This window comes from Chiloscyllium punctatum, chromosome 7, assembly GCF_047496795.1.
Source record: "Chiloscyllium punctatum isolate Juve2018m chromosome 7, sChiPun1.3, whole genome shotgun sequence".
NCBI lineage: Eukaryota > Metazoa > Chordata > Chondrichthyes > Orectolobiformes > Hemiscylliidae > Chiloscyllium > Chiloscyllium punctatum.
The window spans coordinates 60,892,145-60,916,447 of record NC_092745.1 but is presented as its reverse complement, the minus strand read 5'-3'; the positions used below and the strand labels follow the sequence as shown (position 1 = coordinate 60,916,447).

At 40.6% G+C, this 24,303-nt stretch overlaps 2 protein-coding genes across 3 annotated transcripts in view; one reads left to right on the top strand and one right to left on the bottom strand.

The window, feature by feature from the left end:
• The window catches only part of lrrc42 (leucine rich repeat containing 42), a 29,210-nt gene extending 16,313 nt beyond the window's left edge, over positions 1–12,897 (bottom strand). The window contains exons 1-2 of the mRNA XM_072573728.1: positions 12,757–12,897; positions 1,392–1,877 (exon numbers count right to left, since the gene is read on the bottom strand). Coding sequence (XP_072429829.1) covers positions 1,392–1,858 — 467 coding nt within the window. The 5' untranslated portion in view covers positions 1,859–1,877; positions 12,757–12,897. The remainder of the gene's footprint in view (positions 1–1,391; positions 1,878–12,756) is intronic.
• Positions 12,898–12,949: 52 nt separating this feature from the next.
• On the top strand, positions 12,950–19,003 carry hspb11 (heat shock protein, alpha-crystallin-related, b11). Of its 2 annotated transcripts, none has more exons than XM_072573733.1 (5): positions 12,950–13,091; positions 16,215–16,321; positions 16,870–16,938; positions 17,053–17,096; positions 18,749–19,003. In XM_072573733.1, exons 1-5 carry the CDS (start codon positions 12,997–12,999, stop codon positions 18,851–18,853), a joined length of 420 nt encoding a protein of 139 aa, XP_072429834.1. In that variant the 5' UTR covers positions 12,950–12,996; the 3' UTR covers positions 18,854–19,003. The 2 variants fall into 2 exon arrangements, with proteins under 2 accessions (XP_072429834.1, XP_072429833.1); XM_072573732.1 differs by having other exon boundaries at positions 12,953–13,091; positions 18,746–19,003.
• The last annotated feature ends 5,300 nt before the right edge of the window (positions 19,004–24,303 follow it).

The following is a 24,303-nucleotide window of genomic DNA, read 5'->3' as shown; positions in this document are numbered from 1 at the left end:
AGTGGACGCTATTGTCATACATGGACTTTGGACATCTGCATGACGGAAAAAATATTACAGGCAACTTTGGGCATAAGCACACCGTTTCTTTTTAACTCCGTTTCTCCCTCATTTCTCACCCAGACATCTTTGGATTTGTTTGCTCTTTTTTCAGGGTATTATAGTTTGATTGTGCCTGAACCATTTCCTCTTTCGTTGTCCAACTCCAGCTTTCCTGCCAACGTTCCTATCTAGCCCTATTCCTACCCCATTGCACTAATGTGTTTACTTTGGAACAACAAATCAATTTGCATCTTTGCCTCAACACTGGAGAGGTCTGAATTGCTTTTTAACCAAGTGATCACCTTTGTGTGTAAAACATTGAGTGACATCAGCCTGTTCAATGCAATTGGAGGAATCACATTATAGACAAACACGACCATTTTTAACAAGTGTCCAGATCTGTAGACCTTGCAGAGGCAGCCCCTAAGGTAGTAGCTGACTTGTCAATATTTGCCTCTGTGACAATGTGCACTCAGGAACCCAGAGATTAATACAAGTAACACTAGCTGAAACAAAGACATCTCATATCCCATTGCTACCATCACACAAAAGGAAAATGTGTGACAGAACTAAGGAGAAAAGACAATTCTGCAAATAAGACACAAACAAATAGAACATGAAGCAGCACAATTCCCTAATTTACAATAGTCAAACAGTATAAATAATCACTAGGTTATACAGAACTTGAATAGTGATTTAAAAAAGACATATTGATAAGTTTTTTGGCCTGCATTGATCAAACTGGAATAGATACAATATCAGAGCAGTTTTGTTTTGCCATTTTAAATTTAAATAAAACCTTAGGAACAACTATTCCCCGCTACATTCTCGAAAGCAATGCCTCACCACAGCTTTTCTCCAGTATAAATACTATTCCCTTTGAAATTTGACATTCTTGTTCAAGCTGAAAAGCCTCAACGGTATGTTTATTTTCTTTCAGCACTATAAATGATTAGGAATTTAATTAAGTCAGCACAACAACGTATGATCTAAGGACTTTAATACAAAACAAAGGGAGCATTAAATTTTTCATGTTCATTCTGTAAATTAACGTGATTTGCATTTCACAACATACTGTGTGTTTTTGTACTGAAATGTTCATGATTGTGCAGTCCTATATTATTTTATAATTCATTTTATTTGAATTATCAATAACTATGTTATGAATTATTATTGCTTGTGTTATTTCTATCACAATGTTTCAGTAAACCATTTATTTAAGATGTTGAAAATGCAGCAGGATTAGCAAATATAGGTAAACAGAAATGTTTCAGATTAATTTCTGAATGGTGCTGACTTGTACAATCTAGAATTCTCAATATTGCCATATCAGATAACATAGTTTGTACCTGTTTCGTAAACACAGGGACTGGAGCACTAGACTTCCGTAAGCTTCACTGAATTTAAATAGAGCCTTGGTACTTGTGTCAGGGTCAATAAATTTTTTCCTCGCTTCTACTGCAATAAAAAGTTTTTCTGCAATCTGCTCTGGAAAGCCAATTAATGAGTCAACATGCTGTATATTATCAGCTATAAAGCCAAGCACCACATCAAAAAGCGACTTGGGAGAATAACGAAGACTGCCTTCCTTAGTATATGTAAAGACAATGTGATCAGTCCTGCAAGTGCTTGGCTTGTCTCCATCCTCGATACACAGTTTAACAGTGAAGCCCTTTTGAAACAGTCGCAGTGACTTGGATTTTTCAGTGCTTGGCTTTAGGTTTGGAGCACCATTCAACAGGCGCAATTGTCCTTTTTCACGTACATAGATAGGTCCAAATTCAAATGCAGGTCTTGTACTGGTGTGTGAAGACATTGGAGGACAATCTGAAAAACTAACCATAAACTTAAATAAATTAAGGCATATCTGATGTTTTTTAAAACAATTAAAACTTCAAGCAAAAATATTTTTAAAAACCCATAATTCAGGACACATTTTAAAACAATTACTTTTTTCGATGTATGGTTTAAACTCATACGCATGGCTTTTATTCTTGATGTCAAGTCAATGGTAACAATTAATTTCATACAAAATCAGTTCTTCTGATTCAGTCTGACACTGATCCCAATGCTGTACAAACAAGACAACTTCCCATCCAATACCTTAATTTTCCAATGACCCAATCAGTTATCTCCTATTCCTCGGTCAGTCTGGTTTTACATGTATACAGAAGTACTCACGAGAATAACAGACTGGAGCCCTTTATCATCTTCCTCACATTCCTTTATCAGTACCAGTGAACTCACATAGACAGTGATTAGAAAAAGTGAATGAAACTTTGGACAAAATATGGGTTTCATATGGCTTTTCAAAATGTTAAAAGACTAGAAATGTCAAGAGCTTTAGGGAGGATGTTCCAAAGTAGGACCATTGCAACATAAAGGCTCTGACATCAATAGTATGTACGTTGGAGGGTTCAAAGAAGGCTGAACATAAAATAGGATGTCAGCCTGCAGATACAGAGGTAATATCAGTAAATCTACGAAGACATTTGTACAAGAGGATGATGATTTTAAATATAATGTAACGGGGAAGAGAGAGAATTAATGTCAAAGCAGAGATTTTGGCATTTGTCCAAAAATTGATTGAACATTGTGCTGGTTAGATTCTTAAAATTCATTTGTGGCATGTGTGCATTGCTGGCCAGCCAACATTTAGTGCCTAACCCTATTTGCCTTTGAGGAGGTGGTGGCGAGCTGCCTTTTTAAACCGCTCCAGTCCAAGTCTTGTAGGTAGACCCACAATGCTCTCCTAGCAACTGGTCAACAGTAACCCCAGGATGTTGATAATAGTGGATTCAGTGATGGTAAGGCCACTGAGTGTCAAGGGCAGTGGTTAGATTGCTTCTTATTGGAGATTGTCATTGCCTGGCATTTGTGTGGCACAAATGTTACCTGTCAGCCCAAGCCAGGATATTGTCCAGGTTGTATTTGAACATGGACTGCTTCATTAGCTGAGAAGTTACAAACGGTGCTGAACATTGTGCAGTCATGACGAACATCCCTACTTCTGACCTTATGATGGAGGGAAGGTCATTAATGAAACAGCTGAAAATGGGTTGGGCTGAGAACACGACCCAGAGGAACTCCTACAGTGATATCCTAGAGCTGAGATGACTGACCAGTAACCATAACCATCTTCAGGTTGCCAGCTATGACTCCAACCAGAGGAGAATGCCCCTCGCCAAATCCCACTGACGCCAGTTTTGCTAGGAATACTTGACACACTTGGTCAATTGTAGCCTTGATGTCAAGGGCTGTCACTCCCATCTCACCTCTGGAATTTAGCTCTTTTGTCCATGGATGGGTAATAAATGCTGGTGTGGCCAGTGAAACCAAATCCCATAAATGAATAAAATAAAAATTCTTGGTTCCTTCGTCCAGGTTATTAATGTATAATGTTTATAGCTGTGGTCTCAACTCTGACCTCTGCCAAACTCCACTGGTTAGAGTCATAGAGATGTACAGCATGGAAACAGACCCTTCGGTCCAACTCATCCATGCCGACCAGATATACCAAACCAATCTATCCTACCTACCAGCACCCGGCCCATATGCCTCCAAACCCTTCCTATTCATATACCCATCCAAATGCCTCTTAAATGTTGCAATTGTACCAGCCTCCACCACTTCCTCTGGCAGCTCATTCCATAGAAGTACCACCCTCTGTGTGAAAAAGGTGCCCCGTAGGTCTCTTTTATATCTTTCCCCGCTCACCCTAAACCTATGCCCTCTAGTTCTAGACTCCCCGACCCCAGGGAAAAGACTTGTCTATTTATCCAATCCATGCCCCTCATAATTTTGTCAACCTCTATAAGGTCACCCCTCAGCCTCCAACGCTTCAGGGAAAACGCTTCTGTTCAGACTCTCCCTATAGCTCAAATCCTCCAACCCTGGCAATATCCTTGTAAATCTTTTCTGAACCCTTTCAAGTTTCACAACATCTTTCCGATAGGAAGCAGACCAGAATTGCACGCAGTATTCCAACAGTGGCCTAACCAATGTGCTGTACAGCTGCAACATGACCTCCCAACTCCTGTACTCAATACTCTGACCAATAAAGGAAAGCATACCAAACACCTTCTTCACTATCCTATCTACCTGCGACTCCACTTTCAAGGATCTATGAACCTGCACTCCAAGGTCTCTTTGTTCATCAACACTTCATAGGACCTTACCATTAAGTGTATAAGTCCTGCTAAGATTTGCTTTCCCAAAATGCAGCACCTTGCATTTAACTGAATTAAACTCTAGCTGCCACTTCTCAACTCATTGGCCCATCTGATCAAGATCCTGTTGTAACCGGAGGTAACCCTCTTTGCTGTCCACTACACCTCCAATTTTGGTGTCATCTGCAAACTTACTAACTGTACCTCTTATGGTCTCATCCAAATCATTTATGTAAATAACAAAAAGTAGAGAGCCCAGCACTGATCCTTGTGGCACTTCACTGGCCACAACCCTCCAGTCTGAAAAACAACCCTCCACCACCACCCTCTGTCTTCTACCTTTGAGCCAGTTCTGTATCCAAATGGCTAGTTCTCCCTGTATTCCATGAGATCTAACCTTGCTAACCAGTCTCCATGGGAAACCTTGTCGAACGCCTTACTGAAGTCATATAGATCACATCTACTGCTCTGCCCTCATCAATCTTCTGTTATTTCTTCAAAAAACGTAGTCAAATTTGTGATACATGATTTCCCCACGCACAAAACCATGTTGACTATTCCTAATCAGTCCTTGACTTTCCAAATACACAGACATCCTGTCCCTCAGGATTCCCTCCAACAACTTGCCCACCACAGACGTCAGGCTCACTGGTCTATAGTTCCCTGGCTTGTTCTTACCACCCTTCTTAAACAGTGGCACCACGTTAGCCAACCTCCGGTCTTCTGGCACCTCACCTGTGACTATCGATAATATACATATCTCAGCAACAGGGCCAGCAATCATTTCCCTAGCTTCCCACAGAGTTCTAGGGTATCCTGATCAGGTCCTGGGGATTTATCCACTTTTATGCATTTCAAGACATCCAGCACTTCCTCCTCTGTAACATGGACATTTTGCAAGATGTCACCATCTATTCCCCTACATTCCATATCTTCCATATCCTTTTCCACAGTAAATACTGATGCAAAATACTCATTTAGTATCTCCCCCATTTTCTGTGGCTCCACATAAAGGCCACCTTGCTGATGTTTGAGCAGCCCTATTCTCTCCATAGTTACCCTTTTTTCCTTAATGTATTTGTAAAAACTCTTTGGATTCTCCTTAATTCTATTTGCCAAAGCTATCTCATGTCCCCGTTTTGCCCTGCTGATTTCCTTCTGAAGTATACTCCGACTTGCCTTTATACTTTTCTAAGGATTGACTCAATCTATCCTGTTTATACCTGACATATGCTTCCTTCTTTTTAACCAAACCCTCAACTTCTTCAGTCATCCAGCATTCCCTATACCTACTAGCCTTTCCTTTCACCCTAACAGGAATATACTTTCTCTGGATTCTTGTTATCTCATTTCTGAAGGCTTCCCATTTTCCAGCCGTCCCTTTACCTGCGAACATCTGCCCCCAATCAGCTTTTGAAAGTTCTTGCCAAATACTGTCAAAATTGGCCTTTCTCCAATTTAGAACTTCAACTTTTAGATCTGGTCTGTCCTTTTATATCACTATTTTAAACCTAATAGAATTATGGTCACTGGCCCCAAAGTGCTCCCCCACTGACACCTCAGTCACCTGCCCTGCCTTATTTCCCAAGAGTAGGTCAAGATTTGCACCTTCTCTGGTAGGTATATCCACATACTGAATTGGAAAATTTTCTTATACACACTTAAATTCCTCTCCATCTAAACCCTTAACACTATGACAGTCCCAATCTATGTTTGGAAAGTTAAAATCTTATTGCCATCCTGAAAAATCCCCACTTTATCACCATTCTCTGACTTGTGCAAATCAGCCAATCCTCTTGCCATGTCAAATACCTTACCCCTAACACCACAGGCTCTCATCTTACAGAGTAACGGAGTCATACCATACAGGAATAGACCCTTTGGCCCAATTCGTCCACACCGACCATGTTTCTCAAACTAAACTAGTCCCATTTGCCAGCTTTTGGCCCATATCCCTCCAAACCTTGCCTATTTATGTACCAGTCCCAAAGGTCTTTTAACTGTACTTGCATCTATTACTTCATTCTACATACAACCCACCCTGTGTGTGAAAAAGCTATCCCTCAGGTCCCTTTTAAATCTGTCCCCTCTCACCTTAAACCTATGCCTCTAGTTTTGGACTCCCCTACCCTTGGGAAAAGACTTTATAAAAGATTTTCTAAACCTTTAAAGGTCACCCCTTAGCCTCCTATACTCCAGGGAAAAATGTCCGAGCCTATCCGACCTCTCCTTACAACTCAAACCCTCCAGTCCGGTAACATTCTTGTAAATCTTTTCTGCACTCTTTACAGTTTATCAACATCTTTCCTACAGCAGAGTAGCCACACTATGCAGTACCCCAAAAGTGGCCTCACCAATGTCCTGTACAGCTGCAACATGACAACTCCTATACTGACAGGTTTGACCAATGAAGGCAAGTGTGCCAAATGCCTTCTGCACCAATCTGTGACACCACTTTCAAAGAACTGTGTCCCCGAACCCCTATTCAACACCACTCCCCAGGGCCCCACCATTAATAGTGCAAATGCTTCCCTTCTCTGCCTTCCCAAAATGAAACACATATCTAAATTAAACTCCATCTGTCACTCCATGGCCCATTAACCCAGCTGATCAAGATCCTATTTATTCTGAGATTACATTCTTCACTGTCCACTACACTACCTATTGTGGTGTCATCTGCAAACTAACTTAACCATGCCTCCTATAATCTCATCCAAATTGTTTTATGTAAATGACAAACAATAACGGTTCTAGCACTGATCCTTCTGGAACACTACTGGTCACAGGCCTCCAGTCCAGGAAATAATCCTCCCCCACCAATCTCCATTTCCTGCTGTCAAGCCAATTTCTATCGAACTGGCCAGCTCTCTCTGGATCCCATGTAATCTAACTTTACTAACCATTCTGTTTCTGCGTGGGATTCCTCTGGGTGCTCCAGTTTCCTCCCGCAGTCCAAACATGTGCTGGTTAGGTGAATTGGCCATGCTAACTTGCCCATAGTGTTCAGGGATGTGTAGGTTAGGTGGGTTAACCATGGGAAATATAGAGGGACAGGGGTAGGGGGGTAAATCTGGGTGGGGTGCTCTTTGAAGAGTCAGTGTGCACTTGTTGGGCCAATTGGCCTGTTTTCACACTGTAGGGATTCCAGGATCTATTCTAACTTTGTTGAAGGCTTAGCTAAAGTCCATGTCGGAAACGTCCATCACCCTGCCCTCATCTATCCTCTTAGTCACGTTCTCAAAAATCTCAATCAATTTCGAGAGACACAATTTCCCAGGTACAGTGAGCATTCCTAGTCAGTGGCAGCTTGTCAATGGCCTTCTGGAAATCCAAATAGATCATGTCCATTGGCTTTCCTTTGTCTAACTTGCTCATTACCTCTGCAAAGAAGTCTAACAGATTTGTCAGGTATGACCTCCCCTTGAGGGAGTCATGTTGACTCAGCCATATTTTACCATGCACTTCCAAGTACTCGCAATCGCATCCTTAATAATGGACTCTATAATCTTACCAACAACCAAGGTCAGTCTAATTGGCCTCTAGTTTCCAGTTTTTTGCCTCCCTCTCTTTTTAAACAGGGGTGTTATATTAGTCATTTTCCAGTCCTCTGGCACCCTCCTTTCCTGAAAGATCACTACCAATGCTTCCACAGTCTCCTCAGTAATTTCCTTCAGAATTTTAGGGTGTAGTCCTATCTGGTCTCAGTGATTAATCCACCTTCAGACCATTCAGCTTCCCCAGCACCTTCTCCTTAATGATGGCCACTACACTCACCTCTGCCCTCTGACTCTCTTTGAAGTTTTGGCATGCTGCTGGTTTCTTCCACTGTGAAAATTGATGCAAAGTACCTATTCAGTTCCTCCACCATTTCTACAGCCCCAGCCTCACTTTTCAGCGGTCCAATGTCCACTCTTGCCTCTCTCTTACCTTTTATGTATCTAAAAAAATCTCTTGCAATCTTCTAGCTAGTTTACCCCCATTTTTCACCTTTACTGTTTTTTTTTAGTTATACTTTGCTGGCTTTAAAAGCTTCACAATCCTCTGGGTTCCCATTAATCTTCACTCATTGTATACTACCTCTTCTGCTTTTATGCTGTCCCTGACTTCATTTGTCAGCCATGGTTGCTTTGTACTCCCCTTAGTATGTTTCATCTTCTTTGGGGTGAATTTCTACATGCCTCCCAAATTACTCCCAGAAACTCCTGGTATTGCTGCTGCACTGTCTTCCCTGCTGGGCTCCCCGACAGTCAACTCTGACCAGCTCCTCCCTCATGTCTTTGCAGTTACCTTTACTTAATTTTAATACTATTACATCTGATTTCAGCTTCTCCCTCTCAAACTACAGGGTGCATTCTATCATGTTATGTTCTCTGAACTCTAGAGGCTCCCCTTCACCTTAAGCTCCCTAACCATGTCTGCCTCATGACACATTCCCAAGCCTGTTCCCTAGTGGGCTCTACCACAAGCTACTCTAAAAAGAAAACATCTTGTAGACATTCCACAAATTCCTTTTCTTGAGATCCACTACCAATCTGAGCTTCCCAGTCCAACTGTATATTGAAGTCCCTCGTGATGATTGTAATAGTGCCTTTCTTACATACATTTTCTATCCCCTAATTTATTTTCTTCCCCACATCCTGACTACTTCAAGAACATAATTCCTACTGGGGTCTTTTTTTCCCTTTGTGGTTCTAACCACACAGATTCTATGCCTTTCAAATCTATATTACTTAGAATCATAGAGATGTACAGCATGGAAACAGACCCTTTGGTCCAACCCGTCCATGCCAACCAGATATCCCCACCCAATCTAGTCCCACCTGCCAGCACCCAGCCCATACCCCTCCAAACCCTTCCTATTCATGTACCCATCCAAATAGCTCATAAATGTTACAATTGTACCAGCCTCCAACACTTCCTCTGGCAGCTCATTCCATACACGTACCACCCTGTGTGAGAAAAAGTTGCTCTTCAAATCTTTCCCCTCTCACCCTAAACTTATGCCTTCTAGTTCTAGACTTCCCGACCCCAGGGAAAAGACTTTGTCTATTTATCTTATCCATGCCCCTCAATTTTGTAAACCTCCATAAGGTCACCCTTCAGCCTCCGACACTCCAGGGAAAACAGGCCCAGCCTGTTCAGCCTCTCCCGATAGCTCAAATCCTCCAACCCTGGCAACATCCTTGTAAATCTTTTCTGAACCCTTTCAAGTTTCACAACATCTTTCCGATAGGAAGGAGACCAGAATTGCACGCAATATTCCAACAGTGGCCTAACCAATGTGCTGTACAGCTGCAACATGACCTCCCAACTCCTGTACTCAATACTCTGACCAATAAAGGAAAGCATACCAAACGCCTTCTTCACTATCCTATCTACCTGCAACTCCACTTTCAAGGAGCTATGAACCTCCACTCCAAGGTCTCTTTGTTCAGCAACACTCCCTAGGACCTTACCATTAAGTGTATAAGTCCTGCTAAGATTTGCTTTCCCAAAATGCAGCACCTCACATTTATCTGAATTAAACTTCATCTGCCACTTCTCAGCCCATTGGCCCATCTGGTCAAGATCCCGTTGTAATCTGAGGTAACCCTCTTCACTGTCCTCTACACATCCAATTTTTGTGTAATCTGCAAACTTACTAACTGTACCTCTTATGCTCTCATCCAAATCATTTTATGTAAATGACAAAAAGTAGAGGACCCAGCACCGATCCTTGTGGCACTCCACTGGTCACAGACCTCCAGTCTGAAAAACAGCCCTCCACCACCACCACCCTCTGCCTTCTACCTTTGAGCCAGTTCTGTATCCAAATGGCTAGTTCTCCCTGTATTCCGTGAGATCTAACCTTGCTAATCAGTCTCCCATGGGGAACCTTGTCGAATGCCTTACTGAAGTCCATATTGATTACATCTACCGGTCTGCCCTCATCAATCCTTTTTATTGTCTTGTCATCATTTGATTTGACTTCTTAGTAACACATCAACCTGCCCCCTCTGCAGTATCCTTGGATATTTAGCTCCCAATCGTGATCTCCTTGCAGTCAAATCTGTGAGATACCCACATCAGACCTGTCAATTTAGGTTTGCACTACAAGCTCATTTACCTTGTTTCATATACAGTGTTTATTTGAGTACAACACCCTCAAGTCCTACGTTGACTGCCGCTTCTCATAGTTGTCCTCTTATTTGCTATGAATGAAATTAGATTCCTGAGCTTTTCTATACTGTCTGTCCTATTACTTGTTCTGGAAAATTTAATAATCACTGCTGTGCCCTCGCTGCTTTTAACGTTTTCCATAATTTTCCACGCAACTGAACCTACCCTCCCAATATTTATAGTTTAAAGCCCTATCCACAGTCCTAGTAATGCAACTGTCCAGGATACTGGTCCCAACAAGATTCAGGTGAAGCCCTTCTCATTGGAAGAGCTCCCTCCTTCCCCAGTCCTGGTCTCAATGTCTCATGCATTTGAACCGGTTTCTCCCAACCAATCTTTGAGCCACGTGTTTATTTCTTTAATTTTGTTGATTCCCTGCCAACTTCCTCTTGGCTCAGCTCGTCATCCAAAGGTTACTACATATTCATCGATTATATTCATAGACATAATGGTTCCTCGTGCTGGAATTCTTCCTGTGGGACTCCAAATTTCTGATAGCACTTTCAAATTACTTAATTCTCTAATTTTATACACTATGTTATAACCACTAAACTGGTTCTGCTTTTTAATTTAGCCCCTAAACTGCTCATATTCCCTCAGCAGAACATCTTTCTACCTATATTGTTGGTACCTATCCATGACAACTGGATATTTCCCTCCCACTCCAAGTTCTTCTCCGGCCCAGATGAAATACCCTGAACCTAGGTGCCAGCCAGGCAAGGTAACCTTCAGGACTCTCGATCCTGGTCACAAAGAAATGTCTATTTCCCTGGATATATTAACCCCAATTACAACTACATTTTTCTTTTCTCCCCCTCTCTTGAATGGCTCCCTGTACCACAATGTTTTGATCAGTTTGCTCATCCTCCCTACAGCCTGCAATCTCATCCACATGAAGAAAGAATCTCAAACCTGTTAGATAGCTCAAGTGCTGAGATACCTTCATCATTACATTCTGGATCCCTCTACCTGCCTCATTTGCAGTCACATCCTCCTGTCCCTGACTGAATTTGAAGGAGTTCATTTGAGGGGTGTGACTGCCTCCTGAAACACAGCAGCCAGGTATATCATCTACTCCCTGATGTGTTGCAGAGTTCAGATTCCAGTTCATCAAAAAAAAAGTTTTAGATTGGGGGGAGAGCAGATTTCAGTAAAATAAGGCAGGACCTGGCTAAGGAAGGCTGGAAACAGCTACTATTGGGGCACTAGAGATTCACCAGATGCTGCATGGGATGTAAAATTTAATTTATGAAGAAAAGTTTAATAGGCTTGCATTGTTCTCATTGGAGCAGAGAAGACTGAAGGAAAGTTTGATCGAGATGTACAAGATTATGAGGTGCATGGACAGAGTGGATATGGAGCAATTATCCCCCTTATTTGAAGTGACAAGGAGACACTGTTTGAGATGAGGAACAGGGGCGGGGAGGTAGGGATACCAGAGGAATGAAAGCAAAAACGTCTTTGGTAACAGTCTGGAATGTGCTGCCTGGGAGAGTGGTAGAGGCAATTGTTCTACATTCTTTAAGAAGTACTTGGATGTGGTCTTGGAATGTCATAATATTCAAGGCTATGAATCAAGAGCTGGCAAGTGGGATTATGTTGATGGCCAGGTGTTTCTCATGTGTCAATGCAGACTCAATGGGCCAAAGGGACGATTCTATGAGCCAGAGTTCCTCAAGCAATCAACAGTTGCTACAGATGTGGTCACTATGAACTTTTAAAAAAAAAATCATGAAAACATTGAGTTTAAACAAAAACATTTATGATGTTCAGATCACTATGCAAAAAAACCCCACTAATCTTTAATCGCATTCAATTGTAATTATCCAGTGTATTTTTTCAGGGTTAAATTACATTCTGAACATATAGTTTATTAGGAGGCAGTCAAAACAATCTTTATTCCCTGAAGTTTGTTTTAAAAGTCACATATTAGTGTCCATTTTTGATTAAACCAGTTGTGAATCATCACAACGAACATATTACTTCATGTGCATAATCTCAGTTATTGCTATCCCATATAATTAATTACATGATGAAACAAAAAACTAACATCCTTAAATTTCTTATAACTCATATCAAGTTAATTTTGAACTTAACCAGAAAAGTATCTCCAGTATTGAAAATAAACGTTCATCTCTATTTGGGAGAGGATTAGCCAATACAGAATCTGGATGAGTCCAAAAACAATTAACTCAGCAACTCACTGGGAAGATGCAGAGTGAGGCTCTTCCCATTCTAGACTAATAACTCTTCCAGCTCTCAAGTGGCTTCAAATGCCACATCCTGAAAATGAGGCATTCGGGGATGGGGAGAAAACTGTGGTTGGACAAAAAAAAATCAATCCCTTTCCCCTAAACTTCTCCCCACTTATTCCCTAAACACTTACCTTAACTGGTTACTGCTAGCACCCGACTGCAGTCACAAAGATTTCCAAATGAGCTGTAAAACTGACAAATTTACCAAACCTCCTTCTCCCAGCACTTCATGGGCACGGAACCATGAAACAGAAAATTGAGGGAAGGTAATTGTGGGAAGGACCGGAAGTCAGTTCCGGACTGGGGTGGGTGGGGAAGGGCGTATGTAAAGGACCGGAAGTGGCGGGTTGCTGTGGTAACGGGGACGGGACATGAAACGGGATTTCGGTCTGATGGTGGCGGGGACGCAGGTTGTGTTGGCGGCGTCTGGGGATGAGAAACACCCGCCGGAGAACATCCTGGACGGGTGAGGGCCTTCAATCTGTCTCTGCGTCTGGCGAACAGGGTCTTCACCCAAGATAACAACACATTGCATTGATATAGCGCCTCACGTTGAAAACTTCAAGGTTCTCATTGCTCTGTGAGAAATCCCATCAAAGTGTACTGTTAGTGAGCATTCTTTTAAAATGTGATTGGTTGCTTTGACAGCCTGACGCTATGACTTTCGCTCCATGCCTGGAATGTGCAATAAAAATGCATCAATTTATTGCAGTAACAGTGTAAGGTGATAAAAGATAAATTTCTTGGTGGAGAAGTAGTTAGATCGCTTACTGGGACTTCTTCCACGCCCCATAGCGAACACCCCTGCTTTGCTGGAGGTTGTAAAATATAGTCAATTATAAAAAGAACTTTAATTTATATTTCACAACTACCAGATGTCTCAAAACATTTTGCAGCTAATTAAGTCCAATGAAGTGTAGTCACACTTGTAATGTAGGAGGTACAGCAGCTAACTGTATGCACCACAAGCTCCCACAAACATAGAAATAACCACAGATTACCTGCTTTTGTGAGTGATAAATATTGGTCAAGATACTTGGTATAATTTGCCTGCTCTTCTTCAAATGCCAGTGTCTCCCCTGTTCTCTTCTGCCACCCCTTCCCCCCACCTTTGATTAAATACAGAGATTGCACCAAAATTGAAAATGTAACTAAGCTTATTCAAAGAATTGCCACGTTATAGGCCAGAAGCTGGAAAAGAAACTTTGCCTAATTTTTTTTTCTTACCAATTATCTAAAGCTTTGGACCACATTCTGCTATGTTTACTTTAGTGATGGAAAGGGATAGGTATATACTGCAAGGTAAGAGTTATAGCTGAGGGAAAGGCAATTACGATGCGATTAGACAAGATTTAGGATGCATAGGATGGGGAAGGAAACTGCAGGAGATGGGCACAATTGAAATGTGGAGCTTATTCAAGGACCAGCTACTGCGGGTCCTTGATAAGTATGTACCGGTCAGGCAGGGAAGACCTGTTGTCGAGCGTGAGAGCTGTGGTTTACTAACGAATTTGAATCTCTTGTCAAGAGGAAGAAGGCGGCTTATGTTAGGATGAGATGTGATGGCTCAGCTTGAGAGTTGCAAGTTAGCCAGGAAAGACCTAAAGAGAGAGCTAAGAGGAGCCAGGAGGGGGTATGAGAAGTCATTGGCAGATAGGATCAAGGAAAAGCCTAAGGCTTTCTGCAGCTATATCAGGAATAAAAAAATGACCAGATTAGGGCCAATCAAGCATAGTAGTGGGAAGTTGTGCGTGGAGTCAGAGGAGATAGAGCAAGCACTAAATGAATACTTTTTGTCAGTGTCTTTTTCTAGTGTGAACAATGTGGTCGAGGAGAATATTGAGATACAGGCTACTTGATTACATGGGATGGAGGTGAATAAGGAGGAAGTATTAGTAATTCTGGAAAATGTAAAAATAAGTTCCCTGGACCAGAAGGGATTTATCCTAGGATTCTCTGGGAAGCTAGGGAGGAGATTGCCAAGCCTTTAGCTTTGATATTTATGTTGTCATTATCTATAGGAATAGTGCCAGAAGATTGGATGATAGCAAATGTTGTTCCCTTGTTCAGGAAGGGAAGTTTAGCCAGCCCTGGTAATTGTAGACTTGTGAGCCTTACTTTGGTTGTGGGTAAAGTGTTGGAAAGGGTTATAAGTGATAGGATTTATAATCATCTAGAGATTAATGAGATGATCATGGATAGTCAACACAGTTTTGTGAAGGATAGGTCGTGCCTCACAACCATTATTAAGAGTTTTTTGAGAAGGTGACCAAACAGGTGGATGAGGGTAAAGCAGTTGATGTGGTGTATATGGATTTCAGTAAGGCGTTTGACAAGGTTTTCCATGGTAGGATTTTGCACAAAATACGGAGGCATGCATTGAGGGTGATTTAGCAATTTGGATCAGAAATTGGCTAGCTGAAAGGTGGTGGTTGATGGGAATATTCATCCTGGAGTTCATTTACTAGTGGGGTATTGCAAGGATCTGTTTTGGGTCCACTGTTGTTTGTCATTTATATAAATGACCTGGATGAGGGCATAGAAGGATGGGTTAGTAAATTTGTAGATGACACTAAGATCGGTAGAGTTGTGGATAGTGATGAAGGATGTTGTAGGTTACAGAGAGACATAAATAAGCTGCAGAGCTGGGCTGCGAAATGGCAAATGGAGTTTAATGTGGCACAGTGTGAGGTGCTTCACTTTGGAAGGAATGACAGGAATGCAGAGTACTGGGCTAATGGTAAGATTCTTGGTAGTGTAGATGAGCAGAGAGATCTCGGTGTCCAGGTACATAGATCCTTGAAAGTTGCCAGTCCGGTTGAGAGGGTTGTTAAGAAGGCATACGCTGTGTTAGCTTTTATTAGTAGAGGGATTGAGTTTCGGAACCATGAGATCATGCTGCAGGTGTACAAAGCTCTGGTGTGGCCACATTTGGAATATTGTGTACAGTTCTGGTCACCGCATATAGGAAGAATATGGAAGCTTTGGAAAGGGTTCAGAGGAGATTTACTTGGATGTTGCCTGGTATGGAGGGAAGTTCTTAGGAGGAAAGGCTGACAGACTTGAGGTTGTTTTCATCAGAGAGAAGAAGGTTGAGAGGCGACTTAATTGAGACATATACGACAATCAGGATTAGATAGGTTGGACAGTAAGAGTCTTTTTCCTCAAATGGCAGTGGCTAGCACAGGGACAAAGTTTTATATTGAGAGGTGAAAAATATAGGACAGATGTCAGAGGTAACTTTTTACTCAGAGAGGAGTAGGGGCATGGAATGCACTGCCTGCAACAGTAGTAGACTTGCCAACTTTAAGGGCATTTAAATGATCACTGGCATATGGATGAGAGTGGAATAGTGTAGGTTAGATGGGCTTCAGATTGGTTCCACAGGTCGGCGCAACATCGAGGGCCAATGGGCCTGTACTGCACTGTTATGTTCTATGTTCTATTCTATCACAGTTAAGGTGCAATATAAATGCAAGTTGTTTCCATCTTGGCTTCTGTAAGGACTGACTATTTGTGACACTAATAAGACATAGAAAAGAATGGATAAACAAAAATGCTAAGTCTCATATTGTACTTCTGCTTACAGTAATACAGAAACATTTTGGATTACAACAGGAATGTTCCCACAAGAATTTATCCTAAGTTTTGCTAATCTCATAAAAATTAGCTCAATGAAAATTCACTGTTACAATGGTAAGATTTTTTTGCTGCATTTTAATCACTTTATTTGAATAGGCAAATTATTTACTGTGATAAACAGGATATTTTACCGAAAAACAACAAATGCTGGAGATAATAGCATGCTAGAAAGCATCCATGGAGAAAGAGCAAGCTAACATTTTGAGTCTAGATGAGTCTTCATCAGGCTGTGATCTCTCTCCAAGGAAGCTGTCTGACCTGTTGTAATCTCCAACATTTGTTGTTTTCAGTTCAGATTCCAGCATCTGCAGCAATTTGTTCCTACAGGCTATTTTAACCTAGTTCTGTATGTGTCCAAAGAATAAAATGTAATGAACAGCGGTTCTTAATTACGCATGAACTTGAAAACAATTTCATTAATCTGGCATCATGAATACATATTTGGTTTTGAAGTATATTTTGTGGATATATTTCAGTGTAAATGCATGAGTAAACATTGAACTATATTGCCAAGTTTATGAGAATAAAGCAATTCACCCGCTACTCACAATAATTATAAATATTCCAAAAGTAGTAAGTATCTTTTTGATGTGCTATTCCAGTGCGCAGCCTTGGTATTGAGAGAAGTATAGCAGGAGAACCTGTAGATTTCGAACCAATGACTAACACCGGTAAGTGCATTCAACAAATATTTTGATGATATCAGCAACATTGTTGTGGAAAATAATGGCTTCTGTTCCATTTTATTTGATGGTTTTCATCCTGTGGTGCTGTCTTTTTCCCAGAACTTGAGCGCTCTGAGGAACAGCTTCAAGTAGAGGAATTTACAGTAAGTAAATTTTGCAAAAAGCTGAGGTAACATATTAGTCTGTATGAAATCATTATAGGTTAGTTCCTCCCCAAAGTAGGAGTGAATGGTGTTATAGTGATTTGATTTCCCCATCCACTGCAGTTCTTGATCTCTATGCTGCTGTTGCAGCAAGCTTCTGAGTGAAGGACAATCACTTTCCCATGTTGGAAAATGGGGGCAATTCAAATAATGTTGTACGCATACACATTACTAAATTTAACCAGCTAGTTCAAAATAGTATTCATTATTTTGGGAGTGCAAGGTGCACTGCAACCTAGTTCAGTAAGTAAAGTAACAAAAACAATTCACTGGTCAAAAATGGGTGGAGGCTTGAATTAATTAGAAATACCAGCATAGACTGATTTGACGAAATGGTCTGTTTCTTGCTGTATTGGTAACATCAATGCAACACAAATGTCAGGCAACGATTTTCTCCAACAAGAGAACCATTTTCCTTGACATTCCATAGCATTACCTTTGCTTCACATTGAGAAACCCCATTATCGTGTTATGTGGCACTACCACTGAGTTAAATGGGACAGACTTTGAACAGATCTAGCAACTCAAGTCTGGCCATCCATAAAGTGCTATGCCCATCACAGCAGCAAAATCATGCTCCAACACAATATGCAACTTCATGGTCCAGCAAACCCCCACTCAGCTATTACCATCAAGATAGGGGATCAGCCCTGGTTCAAAGGAGAGTGCAGGACCAGCACCAGCCATACCTAAAAATGAGTTGTCAACCTGATGAAACTATCAAACAGACTATTTGTGTACCAAACTGCATAAGCAGTTAATTATAGACAGAACAAAATGATCACACAAGCAATGGATGACATCTAAGCTCTGCCATCCTGCAACATCAAATCATGAGTGGAAAATTAAACAATTCATCAGAGGAGGAGTGTCCACGAACATTCCCATCCTCAATGATGGCAGAGTCCAGCATATCAGTGCAAAAGATAAGGTAGAAGCATTTGCTGTAATCTTCAACCAGACGTGCTGAGTGGATGTTCCATCTTGGCCTCCTCCATTGGGCCCCAGCATCACAGATGCCAGTCTTCAGCCAATCCGATTCACTTCATGTGATATCTAGAAATGGTTGGAGACACTGGATACTGCATGGACAATCCATGTTTATTTTTGAATTCATTAATGAGATGTGAGCAAAACTGACAAGGCCAGTATTTTTTGCTCATTCCTAATTCCCCAGAGGGCATTTAAGAGTCAACCATATTACTGTGGATCCAGAGTCACTTGTGGACCAGTCAAGGACAGCAGATTTTTTTCTCGAATGACCATTAGTGAACCAAATTGCTATCAACAATTGACAGCAGTTACATGGTTACCATTAGGCTAGCTTTTTAGTGAATTTAAATTTCACAATCTGCCAAGGTGCCATTCAAACCCATATTCCCAGAACATTAAGCCTGGTATATGAGTCCAGTGACATTACTACAGCCTCACTTTATGGGTGGTCTAGCCTGTGATGCCCAGATCCTGTGAATGAGTTAAGGAATCACATTCTATGATGATATAATATTGAAAATTGTATTGTGACTTAGCAGTGTGCGAACTTTTAAAAAAAAAAGAATGTGAATTAACAAATTATATTCTCTATATAGCAGGATGGAACTAGAGCTACACATCTGCGATTTGTCATAAAGTCTGGTTTTGATCACTTTGTGTCAGTACACAAGGTTGCAGTGGAAGGTGCAGAGGAAGATGCCTGAGTCTACATTGCACACGGTCATTAACAAGACTTTATATGGAACACTGATGTTGAGAAAATTTACCTAGTGTACATACTTATGCAGTATATGTGTTATAAACCATACATGTTGGATTGTTATTGTTGTGAATAAATTATTTTGGTTTTGTAAGTCCCTACAATCTTCATTGTTAACTCCTGAAAGTACTTGGTTAACATCTGAATGAACCTTCAGAACCAGTGCAAGATCTTCCTCTTGCACTGTTCAAGGGTCTTTCTCTGGTATGTGATCATTCTCTGACATAAGTCACTTCTGGACCTACTGTCAGTAGGTCCAGTGCTTTATTACTGTCCAGTCTCTTACATCATTCTGCCATTCCATGGCCCTTATTTAATGGTCATTCCTGAGGTTTGAACCAATACAGGGAGAAAATTTCAATCTTTAGAATGAAGGCATGTCAATTTACTTCTAGTTATGACTTGGATATTAAAACCATGTGGACCATTACCTGAAAGGGAATTAGTTAGTTAAATTGTATTTTTCCACTTAAGGGAGTAAAAACTTTCAAAAGACTTGTTGAATAGTAATCATTTAATAGTACAGAATGTAAAGCATCATCTTAGTTTATTAATTCTTGGGATGAACGTGTCGCTGGCTCAGCAGCATTTTTTGCCCATCCCTAATTGCATTTAAGATTCAGGGAGAAAGTGAGGACTGCTGATGCTGGAGATCAGACTAGAGTGTGAGGTGCTGGAAAAGCACAGCCGGTCAGGCAGCAGAGGAACAGGAGAATCAAGCACAAGCCCTTTCATCATGAAGTGTCAAGCACATTGCTGTGGAACAGGAGTCACATGTAGGCCAGACCAGGTAAGGAGAGCAGTTTCCTTCCCTAACAGGACATTAGTGAACCAGATGGGCTTTTCACAATAATCGACAATGGATTAATGATCATCACTTGACTCTTAATTCCAGAGTTTTTAAAATTAATTTAAAATTCCACTATCATCAGGATTCAAAATCAGGTTCTCAGGACATCATCTGGGTCTTTGGATCAACAGTCTAGCGATAACACTAAAGGCCATTGCCTCCCAGAGTTACATACTCTTAGCTACATTTCAGAACATCAGCCCTCAGCTTTCCCTGGGTTTTGACTGTAAGCTTCATAAACAATATAGCTAAAACCTTGCACCTACTGTAACTATATACTATAGATCTTGACAAATAGGGCAAAGTGACTTATTAAATTTTACATGATTTTCATGCTGGAAAGTTGAAAAGCAGAGAATATCAATACTTCAGATCTTAGTGAGAATTGATTTACTTTGCTGTTTAGGATTTTAAACATTGTCAAAGTTCTACAAATACTCGTCTTATTTTCCCAGTTGGAAGGATTAGATATCAATAATTATGGTGCAACCAATTTCACTAAATGCTGGTCAAGGAACTAATATTTTCATGGGAAATATTGGTGATACTTTACCCAAAACCTCAATATTATTAAAAATGTGATAACTACCCAATCCTGTCTGAAGTGGCATGCTGCTAAATATTTAAACTTTACCAATTTGTTCAATCTGATTTAATTCCCACTAATTGAGGATATTAAGATTATTTAATTATTTTTCAGTAATACTTGCTACAACTATAATTTTGCCACTTTTTGCAATGTACAGAGTCGGTCAAATTAGTCAATTTTGTGAAGCTGTTTACTATTCAGATTTTATAACTTCAAAAACAAATGTACAAGTTATTCTCTAATTTTGATTCTTAATAACTCTTGAGTACTTGCCTTATGTCTGGTCTGTTTACTGCAACAAATCAGAAATATTGCAACTAGAAGAATTAATGCTGATCTAAATGAGTTAAGAAATCACATTGGAAATACAAAGTTTCCAACTCTTAAAATAATCATATTAGGTACTCATTGAAGACATAATTGCACAGAAATCATAACTGCACACTAATGATGCAACATTAAAAGAGAGATTATTGATTTTTATACTAAGTTCCTGAACATGAACTACATATCCCTTTTGGATATAATACATGGTTCCGTAAACTGAACAAGTGGACCGAACCAATGTCTATTTTCAAATCTGATTAATTTGGGAAATTTTTCAGTATAAAAATGCTACCACGTTTCTAAGTGATTGCATGTGCTTCCACAAAAAAACACTTTGATCTGTCTGAAAAGAACACAGAAGAGATATTCTCATTATGGTTCCTTGCTATGGCACGTTGGAACTGGTGGTCGATGAGCTGAGCATCGTGCTCTGTTCTTATGAGGGCATCCCTGAGTACAGACACACACACCCCCACACACCCTCTCATAGACTTAGACCCCTTTACACTCACACACAAACATATAGACTCTCTCTCACACAAACACTCACGATACCCCACCCCCAGACACACATGCACATATACTTTTGTGGGGTGAATTTGTACTTGCAGAGTTACATTGTACTTGCTCAAAAACTGCATGAATCCATGCAAAACTCTGTTAAATCATTCTTTTAGATTAGAATCAGTTTAAACATTATGGCACAGATGAGAGACTTAATGTATAATTTCAGTTACATCACACAGTAAACTTTTGCTATAAATTCTGTGTCTTACAATTGTGTCCTCCACAACCATTTGATGAAGGAGCGGCGCTCAGAAAGCTCGTGCTTCCGATTAAACCTGTTGGACTATAACCTGGTGTTGAGTGATTTTTAAGGAAATTATAAATATGGAAAGACCCTTATTTGATTTGCTTGTATTATATCATTTGTTTGCATTTAAGAGTGCCAATGAAAACCATCTCCAAGCTTCCTGCTGAGTGTGGTTCCACCAGAATTTTAATTTAGATTTTGGAAAAGTAATCATACTTCAAGTTGATATTTCCAAGGCCCCCTTCCACCCTGAAAAACAAAAAGAAAGAAAATTAGTTAGGCGGATGAATTAACAGAATCTCTCTGCCAAAGACATTGATAACATCAACTTTGTTTATGACCCAGATTTACAAACTCTACTCCCTTTCTTCAGAACAAATACCTATGCTTATTTCTAAGATTATCATCCATGAGATTGTACAACTGCAATTATCCTGTTCCATTCAGAATCAGGAGTATAAAACACAAACCAAAATACTGCTTGTGTTTTTTCCCTTGTTCCTTTAAGCTTATGTTATCCTTTTATAATAAAATTCTAAATTAAAAATGATCAAAACAAATGATATATTAACAATAAATTCAGTTAGTTTTGGTCAGTCCTTATGTTGGGGCAGGTTAGATTGATGGCTAGCATGTGCTTCAGAATACAATAACTAACAACAGGGGTTTAATTGCCACTTGACTAGAGCTAGATTTGGGACCTACTTCCTTACCCTGCTAAAGGAATGGAAGGCATTTAAAAACCACCACTGACAAAAAAGAGAAAAAAACCCCAATAAAATGGATCAAAATCAATCAGCAGACAAAGAGCCATGTACATGCCTTCAGGAATAGCAATGTGATATGATATTAATCAGTCCAATTACCATCTTTTTTATTCATGAGGGGAGGATGTCACTATTTATTGCTGTATTAAATACTGTCTCTGTATTTAAGGACCATTCCTAATTGGCAATAGGGCAGTTGAGAGTCAGCCACATTGTTGTGGGTCTGCAGGTGCATGTGGACCAGACCAGGCAAGGGTGATAGATTTCCTTCTCCAAAACGAGGTTAGTCACCCAGATAAGTTTTTCTGACAATTGACAATGTTTTCACGGTTGGCATCAGACTCTTAAATGTCGAAGATTGTGGTGCTGGAAAAGTACAGCTGGTCAGGCAGTATCCAAGGAGTAGGAGAGTCAATGTTTTGAGCACAAGCTCTTCATCAGGCAACTGCAGTCCTCACTTTCTAATAGACTCAGAATTTTATTGAATTCAGATTCCACCATCAGACATGGCAAGATTTGAACCTGGGTCTCTTATTAGTCTAGTGATAATACCACTAAATGTTCTTGTATACAGATGCATCAAACAATTGTCATGGTCAGTAGGATTCATAAACTTAGATGTGCCCACTCAGAGTGACAGGTTTCTCATTCTCATTATGTGGGGGTAATACCTAATTTCACAAGGAGGCTTTACCACCAGCCCTTTTGTCATTCACGGTTTTACATTTTATTTAAATTTTAGTTTAATTAGACTGATATTACTGAACCTGGACTGAAGGTCATATGCCAATTTAGTGCAAAATTTTACAATAAAATCTCCACTGTTTCTCATCTATGTTGCAACTGTTGAGCTGATTTTCTTTTTTAACCATTGTTTCTACTCTATTCTTTTCTCGATCAATTTTTAACAAAATATACAAATCTGCACCACATTCTTTGAATCCCTACAGTGAGGAAACTGGCCCTTTGACCCAACAAGTCCATACCGACCCTCCGAAGAGTATCCCACCCAGATCCATTCCCCTACCCTATTACATGACATTAATCCTGACTATTGCACATAATCTACACATTCTGAACACTATGGCAATTTAGCATGACCAATTCACCTGTCATATGGGTGGCACGGTGGCATAATGGGCAGCATGGTGGCACAGTGGTTAGCACTGCTGCCTCACAGCGCCAGAGACCCGGGTTCAATTCCCGCCTCAGGCGACTAACTGTGTGGAGTTTGCACATCCTCCCCGTGTCTGCGGGAGTTTCCTCCGGGTGCTCCGGTTTCCTCCCACAGTCCAAAGATGTGCAGGTCAGGTGAATTGGCCATGCTAAATTGCCCGTAGTGTTAGGTAAGGGGTAAATGCAGGGGTATGGGTGGGTTGCGCTTCGGTGGGGCGGTGTGGACTTGTTGGGCCGAAGGGCCTGTTTCCACGCTGTAAGTAATCTAATCTAAAAAAAACCTAACCTGCACACCTTTGGATTATGGGAGGAAACTGGAGCACCTGGAGGAAACCCATACAGAGACAGGGAGAATGTGTGGAGTTTGCACAGTCGCCGGAGGCTGGAATCGAACCTGGGTGCCTGGTGCTGTTGAAGCAGCAGTGCTAACCACTGAGCCACCATGTTGCCACATTTCAATTTTTCTTCAGACACAAGAAACAAATTTCTACCTTACTCCAAACATTAATCCTTCAGAATAATTTCTAATACAATATTCAATATCTTCAATAATTCAGAAAATTAATCCCACAAATTTACTCATAAATTTACCCAAGTCATCTTCAAATTATTCCAACAGCTTTGATCTGCATAGCTCAAAACTCATCAGGCCTCACGAGCATCTCTGACATTCTGTACATCTTCTCCTGATTGGTTAGATATTTTAAAAAGTGGGAATCAAGTTAAGACCATTGATACAGGTGCAGAAATAGGCCATTTGGCTCATCAAGTCTGTTCCACAATTCAATGGTATCATTACTCATCTGATAATGCTCAACTTCACTTTCCTGTCGTCATAACCCCGGATTGCCTTCCTAATAAAAAAATATAT